The sequence below is a fragment of the Tasmannia lanceolata genome, unplaced genomic scaffold (assembly GCF_043159265.1).
Source record: "Tasmannia lanceolata isolate RefF3 unplaced genomic scaffold, GAP_Taslan_0.1 ptg000013l, whole genome shotgun sequence".
In the NCBI taxonomy this organism is placed as follows: domain Eukaryota; kingdom Viridiplantae; phylum Streptophyta; class Magnoliopsida; order Canellales; family Winteraceae; genus Tasmannia; species Tasmannia lanceolata.
Genome location: NW_027518690.1, coordinates 309,267 through 324,494, shown reverse-complemented (window position 1 = coordinate 324,494; position 15,228 = coordinate 309,267). Strand labels below are relative to the sequence as shown.

Below are 15,228 nucleotides of genomic sequence, written 5' to 3'. Positions count from 1 at the left end.
GAATCATTGACGAAAAAATTAAAAACGCTGAAAAAATGAGAACAAAGAAGGAAAAAGAAGAATCAACACTGGAAAAAATGAAAAAAGAATGATGAAGAAGGGAAAGTTAGGGTTGATTAGGAAAAGTTGGTAAGATTTGATGTTGAATTGGTGACATTTGGGGGGTCAACTTGGTAAGACGGAGGTCTAACTCAGTAAAATGGTGAGTAGTCTCAATAGAATGGTGGGTCGTGTCGGAAATTGTGGGGGGTCAACTCCATATAGTGGTACAACTCTCTATTTTACCGAGACAACCGATCTTTCTCCCGACTTGACCCCAAATGTCCCCAAATTTTTCGAATTTTTCCTAGTCAATCCTAACTTTCCTTTTTTCTTCTTCATTTTTTTATTCGTTTTTTCTGTGTCTTCAATTTTTTCGATGTTAGTTCTTCTTTTTCCCTTCTTCTTCGTCATCTTTTCTTTCCCCTCCTCTTCTTCTTCCCCTTCCTCGCTCCTCATATTCTTCTTCCTCCTTTTCTCCCTTGATCCTGCTAAGAAATATATGTCGGGGTTTTGAATAAGATGACCCTTTTGATATTTTCCTTTTGCTATTCATAGTTTGTGTAAACTTGATACTACGCCTGTGTGTCTATATATGTATATATAAGCTACTAGTATTTGCCCTACAATGTTTTGATAATGAGACAAACTCACCTTGTCTGTTTCTTCTTTCTTGGTTGTTAAGAGCTTTTTAGGAACCAACTGTCAAGAGTTATTACAATTCACTAAAGGCTCTTAGCAACCAATTAAAAAAAGAAAGACAAGATGAGTTTGCCTCATTATCAAAATATGGCCGTGTAAATACTAGTAGCCTGTGTGTGTGTGAGGAACGATAGATGCAAGGGCCGGAGAAGGGCCCTTGAATAGATTCACGTCATTTTAAAAGTCGGTTGAGAAACTGAATTCGGCTGCACTGAATGATGTGATCTATTCAACGGCCCTTCTTTAGCCCTTGCATCTATCATTTCTCACACATATGTGTGTGTGTGTGTGCGTGGGTGAGTTGGGTGGGAGGGAGAGGATTTACTAACCTCTTTCGCAGAAGCACATTCACGCTCCATCCTTTGCAAGTAATGACAGCCTCATATGTTGACTTTTTCTTTATTCATTTAATTCATCTGAGCGCGAAGGTGCTTCTGCGAAGGAGGCTAGCAAATCCCTATATAAATATAAATATATATTATAGATATGGATTTGCTAGCGTCCATCGCAAAAGGCATTTCACGGATGGTCTGTTGCACGTGAGAGCAGCCACACAGGCTCTCTTTACAGTAGATTCTGTCTTCATTCACGAGGTGGCTTCTCTAACACGCAACATACCATCCCCGGAATACCTTTTTGCGTTTATATGTATACATGTAAAGAGGAGAAATTATCTGATGAAGGGCCATATGAACACGTACCCATCATCCCATTGATATTTGATCTAACAACAGCTCACTTTTTGACTGGCCTTCTTCACCTTTACATATGGAAATTAGAAAGCAGCACACACACAGTGAGAGAGAGAGAGAGAGAGAGAGAGAGAGAGAGAGAGAGAGAGAGAGAGAGAGACTAACCACCATTCGCATTTTTGTCTCCACCTTTACATATAGAAATTAGAAAGCAACACATAAAAAATCATTTTTGAAGACGGGTAGTATCTCACCTATAAAGGTAAGGGTACAAAATAAAAAATGCAAGGTACTTGGACTCTCCGATTTTCCGAAATTTCCAGACCCTTTCATTTGCCTTTTTTCTAATACACGACTTCATTTCTAGGAAAAGACAAGCAAAAGGGGTGGAAATTAATGGTTTCATTTGTAAGAAAGACAAACAAAAGTAGGTGAAAATATCATCTCTAACTTTTTTCATTTCTATAAAACTCTTATATTAATGTCTATCCTCGCCCTAATACTCTTACAAAGTGCAGAGTTGGCACACTGTTTTGGTCTTTTACAATAAATATTTAGACAAGATGTGCATGGATGTGTAAATATAACCATCTAACATGTATGCATGGATGCATTGGTAGACCAGCTTTTATGCTTTGTGACATTTTTTTATTCATATTATTTGCATCAGCAGCTTTAGATTGTAAATAGATGAATGATAATTGTTGTAATCAAATGAATAAAATGGTCTATGTCCATGGTTTTCAGTGTGGGAGACCAGCTTTCTGTTTCCTTCCCCTTTCTGTTTACTTAAGAGCACAACAGACTCTGACCCCTCAGCAGTGACCTGCACTATCCACAACTGTTCAAAACCCATCATTTCTTTCACCAAAGTGCACACCACACCAACCCTCTCCCTCTCTCTCTACTTGTGAAAATATTATAAATAAGTCCATCAACTTGTATGATATTCATCAAAGGGCTCTTGGGACTTGGGAGGAGAGCTTAGTTTGTTTTTGAGTATTTCTAAGAGATTCTTTCTCTAAAGAAAGAGAGAGGAGAGGAGAGGAGAGAGGAAATGGATATTCAGACAAGACAGAATTTTAAAGGAGAATCCATGCCAATTGAGGTCTCAGTTGATTGGAGAGGCAGACCCTGCAAGCCCAACAAGCATGGAGGGATGAGAGCTGCAGCCTTTGTATTGGGTCTCTCTCTCTCTCTCTCTCTCTCTCTCTCTCGCTCTCTCTCTCTCTCTCTCTCTCTCTGTATTGTGCTAAATGGATGAAATTCTTTTGAACTTCTGTTTGAAGAGCTATACCAATTTTAATACTTCATATAAAACTTGTTTATAGCAAATTATTCTAACTTATATCCTTATTAGTCTTAATTGATGTTCATTTACTTTTAGTTTCTCCTCTGTTTGCCATTTTTCTAGTGGTTTGAGGGAGTTATTTAAGCCTTTTAATTTGTCAGTTTGGAGCATATTTCCATCAACAACAACAACTGGATTGTGGTGGAAACTTCATGCTTTAATGAGTCAACTGAATTTTAAACTGAATTCTCATCTTTTTTGGAAAGTGTCATACGGTGGAATTTGATTATTGTTTTTAGTTTTGAGTGAAGATTTGACATGGGTTTTGATTATTTCTCCTTTTACTTGTCTGGGTGTTTCAGGCCTTCAAGCATTTGAAATCATGGCAATTGCTGCAGTTGGGAACAACCTCATAACATATGTCTTCAATGAGATGCACTTCTCTTTGTCAAAATCTGCAAACATAGTGACCAACTTTATAGGGACTGTATTTCTCTTGTCTCTGGTTGGTGGGTTCCTCTCAGATTCTTATCTTGGGAGCTTTTGGACTATGTTAATATTTGGGTTTGTGGAGCTCTCAGTAAGTCTCTTCCTCTCCTTTTCTACTACTCGTCATTCAAATCCCATTTACCATAAGATTATTTGAATTCTGGGGTTTAAATTGATGTCACTTTAGTAAACCATAGAAAGAAATAAAACCATGAGAGAATACCCAAAAAGATGACAGCTTTTCTTCTTAGTGTTAGTGTGTGTGTGTGTGTGTGTGTGTGTGTGTGTGTGTGTGTGTGTGTGTGTGTGTGAGAGAGAGAGAGAGAGAGAGAGAGAGAGAGAGAGAGAGAGAGAGATCAAACTCATACATGGAAAAGAGAAAAGGTACAAGTAAAAAGGACCATGTATAGTAAAGGATTTGTGGATTTTGGTCAATTCATATAACCCAAACAAAATGAAAAAGTGTGAAATTAACAGGAGTATCTCTCACATGGTGTTCTATCTGATTTTTCAGGGTTTCATACTACTCTCAGTCCAAGCCCATCTCCCTCAACTAAGGCCACCAGAGTGCAATATGGTAACTGAAGGGGAGCAATGTATTGAGGCTAAGGGCTTCAAGGCATTGATATTCTTCACAGCTCTCTACTTGGTGGCTTTGGGGAGTGGTTGTCTAAAGCCAAACTTGATATCTCATGGGGGTGATCAATTCAGAAAGGATGACCCCAAACAATCTAAGAAGCTCTCTAGCTATTTCAACACTGCATACTTTAGCTTTTGCACTGGAGAGCTCATCGCCCTCACCCTTCTCGTGTGGGTCCAGACTCAGTCGGGGATGGACGTCGGGTTTGGAGTGTCGGCTGCAGCCATGGCTATGGGACTGATAAGCTTGATTTGCGGTACACTTTTTTACAGGAACATGCCTCCCCAAGGCAGCATTTTCACCCCAATTGCACAAGTAAGAAGAGCAGTCTTTTTTCTCCTTATTAAAAGTTTGAAGGCTTTCTTACATTCAGTTTTATGAAAAAAGTAGACTTCTGGATATTTTTTTTAATGCTGGTTAAGACTAGCTAGCTTTCCCACGGGCTATGGTTCTGCTCATTGGGAACTCTTTTGGAGTAATTTCATGCTGATTAGAAATACTTTTTTGGTTATTTTTATGGAAATTATGAGACAATTCCTTTTCTTATTTCTTTTATTTTAATATTTAAAAGTACTTAATCTCAAATCTTTCAGAATCTTCTATATGGGGTTTCTTGGTTATGGTTATGCTGATTATTCTTTTCTTTTCTTCTTGGGTTGTGTTTGTGGTGAATTAAGAATTGATACTGGATCATTCTATGATGAATACAAATAGTTTTTGGTTTCTTTTATTGAAATTAGGAATTGTTTTCAATTATTCTATTCTGATATCCCCTAACCTTTTTTTTTATAAATTAGTTTTTATCTTTTGGCGTTTGGTGTCTTGCTTCTTTGGGTGATGTTTATGTTTATTTAATTATAATTATAAATGAATATATATGTATATGCATACATACATATGCTTAATTAATATGAGGTCTTCAGTGGCAACTGATTCATGGCCATATAAAAAGTTGACTTCTGATGTATCATAGCCTTTCTTGTCCATTTATCTTTCTTAAGATATAAAAGCGTTCTACTGTAATGACTAATTGGATTGTATCTTTCTTTTCCCTTGGAAGGTTTTTGTAGCTGCAATTTCAAAGAGAAAGCAAGTCTGCCCATCTAATTCAGAGATGCTTCATGGAAGCCGAAACAGTGTCCCCAACCACATCGTTGCTCATGGCGTTGATCCCTCATCCAATGCCAGAGACCTCATCCATACCGAAAAGTTTAGGTGAGTTTGTGTTCCCTATGGAGTGATTTGAACAAGATTTAGAATTGATAGACTGTAGGTTCTTCTTGAATTTTTCAAATTTATGTTGACGATTTCACAAACTAATCAACCACGAAAAATCATGGGCATGTGTTCAAGTTTTGTAAATTCTCAACCTCATTAATGTTCCAAATAATTTTGAAGATCTATCAACGGAAGAGATCATGGCTTCTGAGTAAAAGTTCCCTTTAAACCCAACTTAGTGATGTTTTATGCACAGAGACCACACTAAAACAGATTGTGGGTTCTAATTAAAATCATTACAGCTTCCACCTTGCAGATTTTAATGGATTTGAATCTGTGTGGCCCATCTCAAAAGAATCTTTCAAATACCCTTTTGCACACACACACTTATATATATATATATATATATATATATATAAAGATTTTTCAGTGGGTTTTTCGAGATTGCCACATCTGACTATAAAGATTGTTGAAGTATAAATGATTAAATAACACCAACTCTAACAGCTTAAGCTTTTGGAGTAATTGGTTGTTTCACATGGTATCAGAGCTAAAGGTTCTGGGTTCAAAACTCACAACTCCTTGATTTTAAAAGTCCACATGTAAGGTCAACCCAAAAGAGGGGCCACATGTGCCACGTGTATGGCCAACCCCAAAAAGAGGGGCCACACTTGAGGGGAGAGTTGAAGTATAAATGATTAAATAGCACCATCTCTAACAGCCTAAGCTTCAGGCATAATTGGTTGTTTCACAAAGATAGTGGTGCTTTCTACAACTTGAACCTCTCAATATACATTTCAATTTTAATGATGCTGAGAATATATTGTTTTTCAGGTTCTTAGACAAGGCCTGTATCAAAATTCAAGATGGAGATCACATGAAGGAAAGCCCATGGAGACTATGCACTGTGACCCAAGTGGAGCAAGTGAAAATAATAATCTCTGTCATTCCTATTTTTGCCTGCACCATCATCTTCAACACCATCTTAGCTCAGCTCCAAACATTCTCAGTTCAACAAGGAAGTGCCATGAACAACCAACTAACTAAAAGCTTCCAAATCCCACCAGCCTCACTTCAGTCCATCCCTTATATCCTCCTCATCTTCCTAGTCCCACTCTATGAGACCGTCTTTGTCCCACTCGCACGGAAAGTCACTGGCAAGGAGTCCGGTATTTCTCCCCTTCAACGAATTGGGGTCGGCCTATTCGTCGTGACCTTCTCAATGGTCTCAGCAGCACTGGTAGAGAACAAGAGAAAGAAATTATCCAGAGACTTAAATGAGAAAATATCCATCTTTTGGATTGCACCACAATTTCTCATATTTGGGCTCTCAGAGATGTTCACAGCTGTTGGTCTCATTGAATTTTTCTACAAACAGTCATTAGCAGGGATGCAATCCTTCCTAACAGCCATGACCTATTGCTCATACTCTTTTGGGTTCTTTTTGAGCTCTCTCCTTGTCTCTTTAGTCAACAAAATCACCTCAAATTCTTCTACTGGTGGGTGGCTCAGTGACAATGACCTCAACAAGGATAGGCTAGACCTTTTCTATTGGATGCTTGCTGCCCTTAGCCTTCTCAATTTCTTCAACTATCTCTTTTGGTCAGGGTGGTATTCTTACAACCCATCTCTATCAACTACTCCACCACATGATTCTTATGGAGAAGACCACTACAACTTTAGCTCTTCAAAGCATATTGAAGTTGACAATATACCTTAAAGAAATATTATCACTTTAATGATTTTTTTCACCTTTATCTTGACTATTGTATAAAGGAAAAAAAAATGCATGAAAATACCCTGTTAGTCTTGGACCCACTTTAGTGTAATGCTAGGTTGATAAACTTTTATATCTTTCTTTTCTCAATACCCCTTTCTTTAATAATTGACTGTCTCTCAGGAGAAGAATTTAAGGGTCTCATGCTCTTTGATTTGATTCCAAGGATCTAGATCAGACCCTTACATTTGTAAAAGTCTATACGGGTGTTAGGCCTAATCCCATCTATAAAAGATTAAATGCATTTGGCTTGTTTCTTGTTCTTTATACATTTTTTTCATGCCATGTCATTCTCTTTTATGTGTGAGGACCTCATCATTTAATTAGAGGAAGGTGGAAGTGGTGGGGTGATGCTTTTTTCCATAGTTAGTTAAAAGAAAGGTCTCTCTAAAAGCAAATCCATGTGTATTGTGATATGATGCATGTCTGGGGAGATTAATTGAATGAGCCTACTTCTGCAAAAAACAAAAAAGAAAAAGGAAATGTGCTATGGTTCCAAGGCCTCCTACTGTAAATGTTCCCCTGTTCTCTTTCCTTTCACTGTCATTTATCTTACAGAAAAAAACATGTCTCATACATGTTTCAAGTTGAAACTAGGCCCTCCCCTCACAAGATCCCTCTCACCACCTTTATCCACCTAACACCTCTAGACTGAAAGTGTGTTTGCCATTAGGAAGAAAGATGGACCATGAGCAATATGTTTGTCTGTAAGATGGAGTCATCTGTACTCTTATAGTTGAGGACAATGTTTAAAAGGGGTCAGAATCGGACTAGCACTCGACCAAAGTAAAAAGGAATCAACTCGGGCAAATCAATGGGAACTCGGCCAAGGTAAAACAGAGTCAACTTAAGTCAATGATTGACTCGGAAGTTTTAAACAAGGAACAGGCACGTGTCTCCATTCAATAGGGCTCAATTTTGCAGCCTTAAGGTCAGTGGTTCACACCCAACTCAACTTTTTAACAAAATGAAAAAAGAAAAAGGGTTCAATTGTTCTGCGATTCCTTTTTGGGTCTACTTCACGTCGAAGTGGGATCTAACTCAGACTTGTTTGCTTACTGTAAGTCCAATGGAATTCATCAAGATTCTGTCGACGGATCTGCTTGGTACGGGTAAAGGCAGGACTGTCATCCCAACACTGCACAGTTATCCTGAGGAGCCTTATCCATTAGAAGGCGATCAGAGGAGGCTTTGTTCATCAACCATAGCAAGGAGACCCAAAGTCACCTGCACCTTTTATCATAGAACAGTAGAATTTAAGCCAAGCTTCGGAACATCTCTTGAATTCTTCTCCCTCTTAGAGAGCTTTGATCTTGCACACTTGTTTCAAATCGAATGTTTGTCGCTGGCATTCTGTTTTTTTTATTGATATACGCACTGCTAATACGGTTTTTAAGTACAGGAACTCCATTAATCTAAATCATCAGCTTGCTTAGGATCTCCTATAGCCCTAAAATCACACTAAATATGCAAAAGAAAAAATTCAGTTATCATACATTCTACAAATTTTGTTGAAGTATAAATAATTAAATAACTTCAACTCTAAAAGCTTAAGCTTCCAGAGTAATTGGTTGTTTCACATGGCGTTAGAGCTATTGCCTCACGGCATGTTTTGGGTTCAGAAACCAACAACTCCTTGATATTAAAAAGACAGAACCCAACAACTCCTTGACATTAAAAACCCACATGTACACCCTTGGATTTTTAAAAATGAACTGTACGACCACACCATAGGATGATCCAAAGTGTCCATGGGCCAAATCATAAATAGGTTTTGTCCCAAAAAATCATTTCCACACGATGATCCTAGCCCTCCAATCTAAAGAGAAAATGCAAATTATGGAAACCTCTATAGATCGGAGGGTTGCGATCATCCTATGGAAATGATTTTGGGGGCACAACCTATTTACATTGTGGCCCATCAAATAGACAGCTTAATCATCCTATGGTGTGGGCCGAACACTTCATTTTGGAAAATATGGGTGGGGCCTACAATTGGGCCTTCATGTTACTAGACTTTGCCCCTAAAATCAGCTCCGATTCTAACCCTTTGACCTACAGATAAACTACACCGCATAGAAATCTCTATAGATTGAAGAGTTAAAATCATCGAGTGAAGATGATTTTCATGGTACAAAGTGTTTACGTTGGGACCTACGAATTGAATGGTTTATATATTTGAACAAGGTGGAGCCCATTTTATTTTTTAAAATAAGATGTGCACTTCCGTATATATATTTCAATGAGGAAAAAGATTATACGCTTGAAGCGCATTTGGTTATATATGCTTGAAGAGAGAGAAGCCTTGTGATTGGCTGAAATGGTGGGCCCAATTAATTTTTTTTTTTTAAAAGAAGCGGCGTTACGGAGGGTGCGTCTTAGACGTACCCTCGAAAAAAAAATTAAAACAAAAAGTCATCTCTCTCACTCGTTCTCTCTCTCTCTTCACTGTGTTTTTTGTTTTAAAAAAAACCCAAACCCATATGGTTCTCCTACCCCTCTCTCTCTCTCTCTCTCTCTCTCTCTCTCTCTCTCTCTCTCTCTCTCTCTCAACCATATGAGAAAACCCATCGGCTCTTCATCTCTCTCACTCGTTCTCTCTGTCTCAACCATATGAGAAAACCCATCTGTAGATCTACAACACCGTAGATCTACAGAGCCGATTCTTGCGATTACATTTTTTTCTTTCTTTCTTTCTTTCTTTGTTCTTCGTGATTGGTTTTTTAGGGAAAAATGGAATAGGGGTTGAAAAAAAGAGGAAACCTGTGATGAAATACGTGTTGGAATTACCGGCTGATGTGGGTTCATTTGATTATGAACTATCTCTGATGTCAAATTTACTGGCTTTCTGAGGTATCTCTACAGTCCTGATTTAATAAGTATTTAGAAGATAAGCTATTTTTACATGGTGATCATTCATGGGAAGGAGGAGTCTTGAACAAAATCATGGTTATTTGAAAAATGGGGAGAATTTCTGAAAGAAGGAATATCTCAATTTGAACAGGCTTCCAATGGGTTTCTTCTACATAATACGGAACGAGTGAGAGAGATGAAGAGCCGATGGGTTTTCTAATATGGTTGAGAGAGAGAGAGAGAGAGAGAGAGAGAGAACCATATGGGTTTGGGTTTTTTTTAAAACAAAAAACACAGTGAAGAGAGAGAGAACGAGTGAGAGAGATGAGTTTTTGTTTTAATTTTTTTTTGGAGGGTGCGTCTTACGTCTAAGACGCACCCTCCGTAACGCCGCTTCCTTTTAAAAAAAAAAATTAATTGGCCCACCATTTCAGCCAATCACAAGCCTTCTCTCTCTTCAAGCGTATATAACCAAATGCGCTTCAAGCGTATAATCTTTTTCCTCATATTTCAATATAGCGATGATTTTCAAGGAAATGCCTTTTTTATTGGCCCATCAAAATGTTTTTATAAAATGGACTCTACGATCCACACCATAGCATGATCCAAACCATCCATTTGATGGGCCACAATGTAAATAGGTTATGCCCCAAAAATCATTTCCATAGGATGATCGTAACTGTAACGCCCCGGTTTTTCTTGAAAATACCAACTCGGTGCGTAGAATAATATGACATCATCTTTCTCAAAAACTTTCATTATTCTCAAAAACTTTCATTATTCCCAAGATCTCAAATACGTTTAGAGGATTTACAGAAATTAGGTCTAACTTATTACATCGTAATTCAAGACATAGTTGATACACATTTAAAACATAAATGTCCGTTAGAACAGTTCTGCATTCAACTCTAGCATTCCTCATCTTCCATCTATACTTCACCTGGGGTTTGTAACCATAAAACAAGGGAAAAGGGGTGAGCTCAAATAGCCCAGTAGGGTATAAACAACAAGTGATGTAGAATTGTCAAGCTCATAAGAACATGATATTTTGCAGATATGACATCTCACATGGAAAGAAAGAATAAGCACAACATGCTTTGCAAACGTATAGAGAAAACTTATAGAACTTGATATCAAGAATGATATATAGACTTCATTAAGCATAGATGCTTTCATTCATAGCCATATCTCGGCTCATAATCCTCTAGATTTACACTCTCTAGAGTCGTCATTACCCACGTGCACATGGAGGACTATAACGCGTCCATCCGTCATCATATCATAACTCAGTCCATATTCAGAATTAGGGTATCACAAGATAAACCCTAAACATAAACATATCTCATTGAAACAAGTTTCGGGGAAGAAAACCCTTATATCAGCAAAAGAGAATCAATAGATAGGCAACCCTTACATAAAAGAGAATCAATGGATAAGAAACCCTTGAAACCCTTACTTCAGCAAAAGAGAATCAATAGATAGGCAAACCTTACCTCAAAAACATAATCAAAGATAGGGGACCCTTACATCAGCAAAAGAGAATCAAAAGATAGGCAATCCTTACCTCAAAAACATAATCAAAGATAGGGGACCCTTACGTCAGCAAAAGAGAATCAATGATAGGGGACCCTTACTTCAACAAAAGAGAATCAATGGAAGAAAACCCTTACGACCCTTACGTCAGCAAAAGAGAATCAATGATAGGGGACCCTTACATCAACAAAAGAGAATCAATAATAGAGGACCCTTACTTCAAATATAGCAAAAGAGAATTAGACGATAAGAAACCCTAGGGTGGGACCCGTCTGTGAATAGTCTCGGTGGGTCCTACTGTGAATAGTAGTTTTAAATAGTACATCTCAATAGTAAACTTGCATAGTATTTCTTGCATAGTAATTTTACCGGTTCTTACAGTAACCCTCCAATCTATAGAGGTTTCTGACATAGGGAGCGTGGAGCCACAACACAAGATGGCGATCAACACAAGCAGCAACTAAAATAATCTCGTGGGGGCTTGAAAACCCATGCCACGGGTTGGAGAAAAACTCTAATATAACACGTGAAAGGAGCGAAGCTCTTTTCCCCACGTGAAAGAGCCAATGCTCTCTTCATAAGTGATATCCCAAAAATAAACTTTATTCAATCTGTCTTTGTTTCCTCATGACATTACATAATATAGAGAGTCAAAACCTAAGAATAGAAACCCTAAATACTACTTACCTAAACAATTAATCTTAATCTTTTATCTAAAGTAGCACAAATAAAAGGTAGAAACATGACTAAAATATTCCTAAAATAGTAATCCCGTAATAGCCCTGTACCATATCCGTAAAACGCCTATAACTTACCCAAATCAAATCCAAATCGCGTAATCTTGGGCTCTTTAGATAGGTAATTGAAAAACCTTTCTAAAAATACCAAAATTATGCTAAAAGAACAAGATTTGATGCCATAAAAAATACTACAAATAAAATGACGAAAATAAAAAATAAAATATTTGATCCACACCACACGTTCTGCATCAGTCACCCCCGCTTGAAGAAAACTCATACTCGAGTTTAGGCCATCGTTCTCAAATTTTGATTTTTGGCGCCGCATCAATCTTCTATTCTTCATTCCCCCTTTATTTTTATTTTTATTTTTTGTGATCCCTTACATGACGCTTAGCCATGAAAAGGGCTCTTGAAGGCACTCGCAGATCCATGGCCGTCTTCTCATGGATGTGGGCTTCGAGTAGTGCTAACTTTGTGTGAAAGTCTTCACTTGTTGTTGGAGTTCTTCGTTCTCCGCAGCTAATCAGGCTGGCCGACATTAGGTGCAACGACTTCTTCATTCCATCGGGCATTCGTCAGAGATCCCTTATGCTATGATACCAACTGACGCATGGAGCATGGAGCTGCAACACAAGATGGAGATCAACACAAGCAACAACTAAAATAATCTCATGGGAGTTTGAAAACCCATGAAACGGTTTGGAGAAAAACTCCAATATAACATGTGAAAGGAGCGAAGCTCCTTCACCCATGTGAAATAGCCAATGCTCTCTTCACAAGTGATGTTCCAAAAATAAACTTTATTCAATCTGTCTTTCTTTCCTCATGACAGTACATAATGTAGAGAGTCAAAACCTAAGAATAGAAACCCTAAATACTACTTACCTAAATAATTAATCTTAATCTTTTATCTAAAGTAACACAAATAAAAGGTAGAAATATGACTAATATATTCCTAAAATAGTAATCCCGTAATGACCCTATACCATATTCGTAAATCGCCTATAACTTATCCAAATCGCGTAATCTTAGGCTGTTTAGATAGGTAATTGAAAAAGCTTTTTAAAATACCATTTCAAAAAAAAAAGAACAAGATTTGATGCCCTAAAAAATACTACAAATAAAATGACGAAAATAAAAAATAAAAAATAAAAGATTTGATCCACACCACATGTTCTGCATCAGTTTTAATATTATGCAATTTCTCTTTAGATCAGAGGGTTGGGATCATCCTACTGGAATGATATTTTAGGACGCAACCTATTTACATCCTGACCCATCAAATGGATGGTTTGGATCTTCCTTTGGTGTGGTCCCCAGAATCCATTTTGAAAAATATGGGTTGGGCCTACCTTGTTGAAAGATTTAAACAAATTAATTGTTGGGCCCACCAGCGGTTCATGTTGGAGCAAGAGAGGCTTGTAGTGGTGTTGTGGGGGTACAACCACAACCTATGGGGGTGGCAGGAATTATCCTAGAAGAGGAGGAGAATTTATCATTGCCCAAAAATTTCATAGTAGACAATATTACTTGGAAAAATCCAAAGTCTAGTAAGTTTGTGATTTTTCTTGAAAATAGGGAAAATATTAATTTTGAAAAATAATTGCCATGTAAAATGAATATAGAAAATGCTAGAAAATAAATTTTCTTTTGGAAAAATTTCCAATAAATATTTACCACTGAAAATTTTCTAATATTAATTTCTCTTAAAAAATCTCAACAAAAATTTTCCGTGGAAAAAAGGCTCACAAAAGGAAAACTCACCTCTGCTGATATTGGCACGCCATGCTTGATAATTGCACAAACTCAACTTGTCCTTTTTTAATATTTGGCTTTTAAGAGCCTTTTGGGAACTGTAATAACCATCGGGAGCCATTTAAGTAATAAAATACAAGCTGAGTTTGTGCAATTATCAAAACATGGCGGTGCTAATATCAATAGCCTATATTTATTTTTTGTTTTCTTTTCATAAAAAAATAATAATTTTCTATAAACTCTAATCCTAGTAAATTATATGGTGGAAGGCCGCACATGCACGTGCAACCCCCAAAAAGAGTGGGGCCCACATTTTTGGGTGATCTAGATCGTTCATTTGTTGGGCCCTGATGTAGATAGGGTGTGCCTCGAAAATCTTCTATGTAGGATGTTTCTTACCTTAACCATAGAATATGAGCAGGTTGGTTGAAGTGGAAGCTTGCCTCAGGAGTTCTGTGCGACCGTAAATCCCTATCAAGTTGAAGGGAAAGTTTTATAAGACAGCTGTGAGGCCAGCCATGCTGTACGGCTCATAATGTTAAGCCACCAAGAAGCAACATGTGCATAAGATGAGTGTAGCGGAGATGCAAATGCTTAGATTGATGTGCGGCCACACAAGATTAGATAAAATTAAAAATGAAGACATTCGTAAAAAGGTGGGGGCTGCACCAATCGAGGAGAAGATAAGAGAGAGCACCGCTTAAGATAGCTTGGACATATCCAACGTAGGCCTTTGGATGCTCTAGTGAGAAGAGGCGATTCGTGCCAAGTTGATGAAGTAAAAAGAGGTAGGGGCAGACTGAAAACAGCTTGGGTAGAAACGAGGAAAGACTTGATATCTAGGAGCATAACAGAGAACATGACCTTGTATAGGATAGAATGGAAGAAAATGATCCAAGCAGAAGAACCTACGATTAGAGCAGAATAGATTCCTTTTACCTTCTTAATGAAATTTTTCTTAAGGATTCATTTAATTGACCCCAACTAGTTTGGGACAAAGGCTTTATTGAGTTGAGTTGAGTTGAGGATGTTACAAACCCTTTGATTTGTTGAGGTTTAAAATGAATAGCACAGTATAAAAACTTCCATTGATCGGAGCAATAGGATCATCCTACGGGGAGGATTTTATGGGCAAACCCTATCTACATCAGGGCCTAACAAATGAACAGTTTAGATCACCCAAACAATGTGGGCCCTACAATTTTTCTTGGGCCGCTCGTGTATGTACGATCGGCCATCATATAAAAATCTCATCTAATCCATATGTAACGATTAGACCTGGCAAAACCGACCCATGCCCGCGGGTCGACCCGGCCCACCCGCAAATTTGCGGGCACGGGTCTGGGTTTTAGTGACCCGCCAAAATTTGACCCGCGGGCAACCCAACCCACAAAAACATGGGTTGGGCCGGGTAAACCCGCGGGCACCTGCATTTTTAAAGTAATTTTTAAGAATTTATTGGAGAATGTTATCCGCACTTGAGAAATCATCAGATGGAA

The 15,228-nt window shown here is 37.9% G+C and overlaps 1 protein-coding gene across 1 annotated transcript; it reads left to right on the top strand.

Moving 5' to 3' along the window:
• The first annotated feature begins 2,254 nt into the window (after window positions 1-2,254).
• LOC143890658 (Major facilitator superfamily protein) lies at window positions 2,255-7,119 on the top strand. The gene is made up of 5 exons (XM_077395343.1): window positions 2,255-2,617; window positions 3,087-3,304; window positions 3,728-4,168; window positions 4,914-5,068; window positions 5,906-7,119. Exons 1-5 carry the CDS (start codon window positions 2,491-2,493, stop codon window positions 6,789-6,791), a joined length of 1,827 nt encoding a protein of 608 aa, XP_077251458.1. The 5' UTR covers window positions 2,255-2,490; the 3' UTR covers window positions 6,792-7,119.
• The last annotated feature ends 8,109 nt before the right edge of the window (window positions 7,120-15,228 follow it).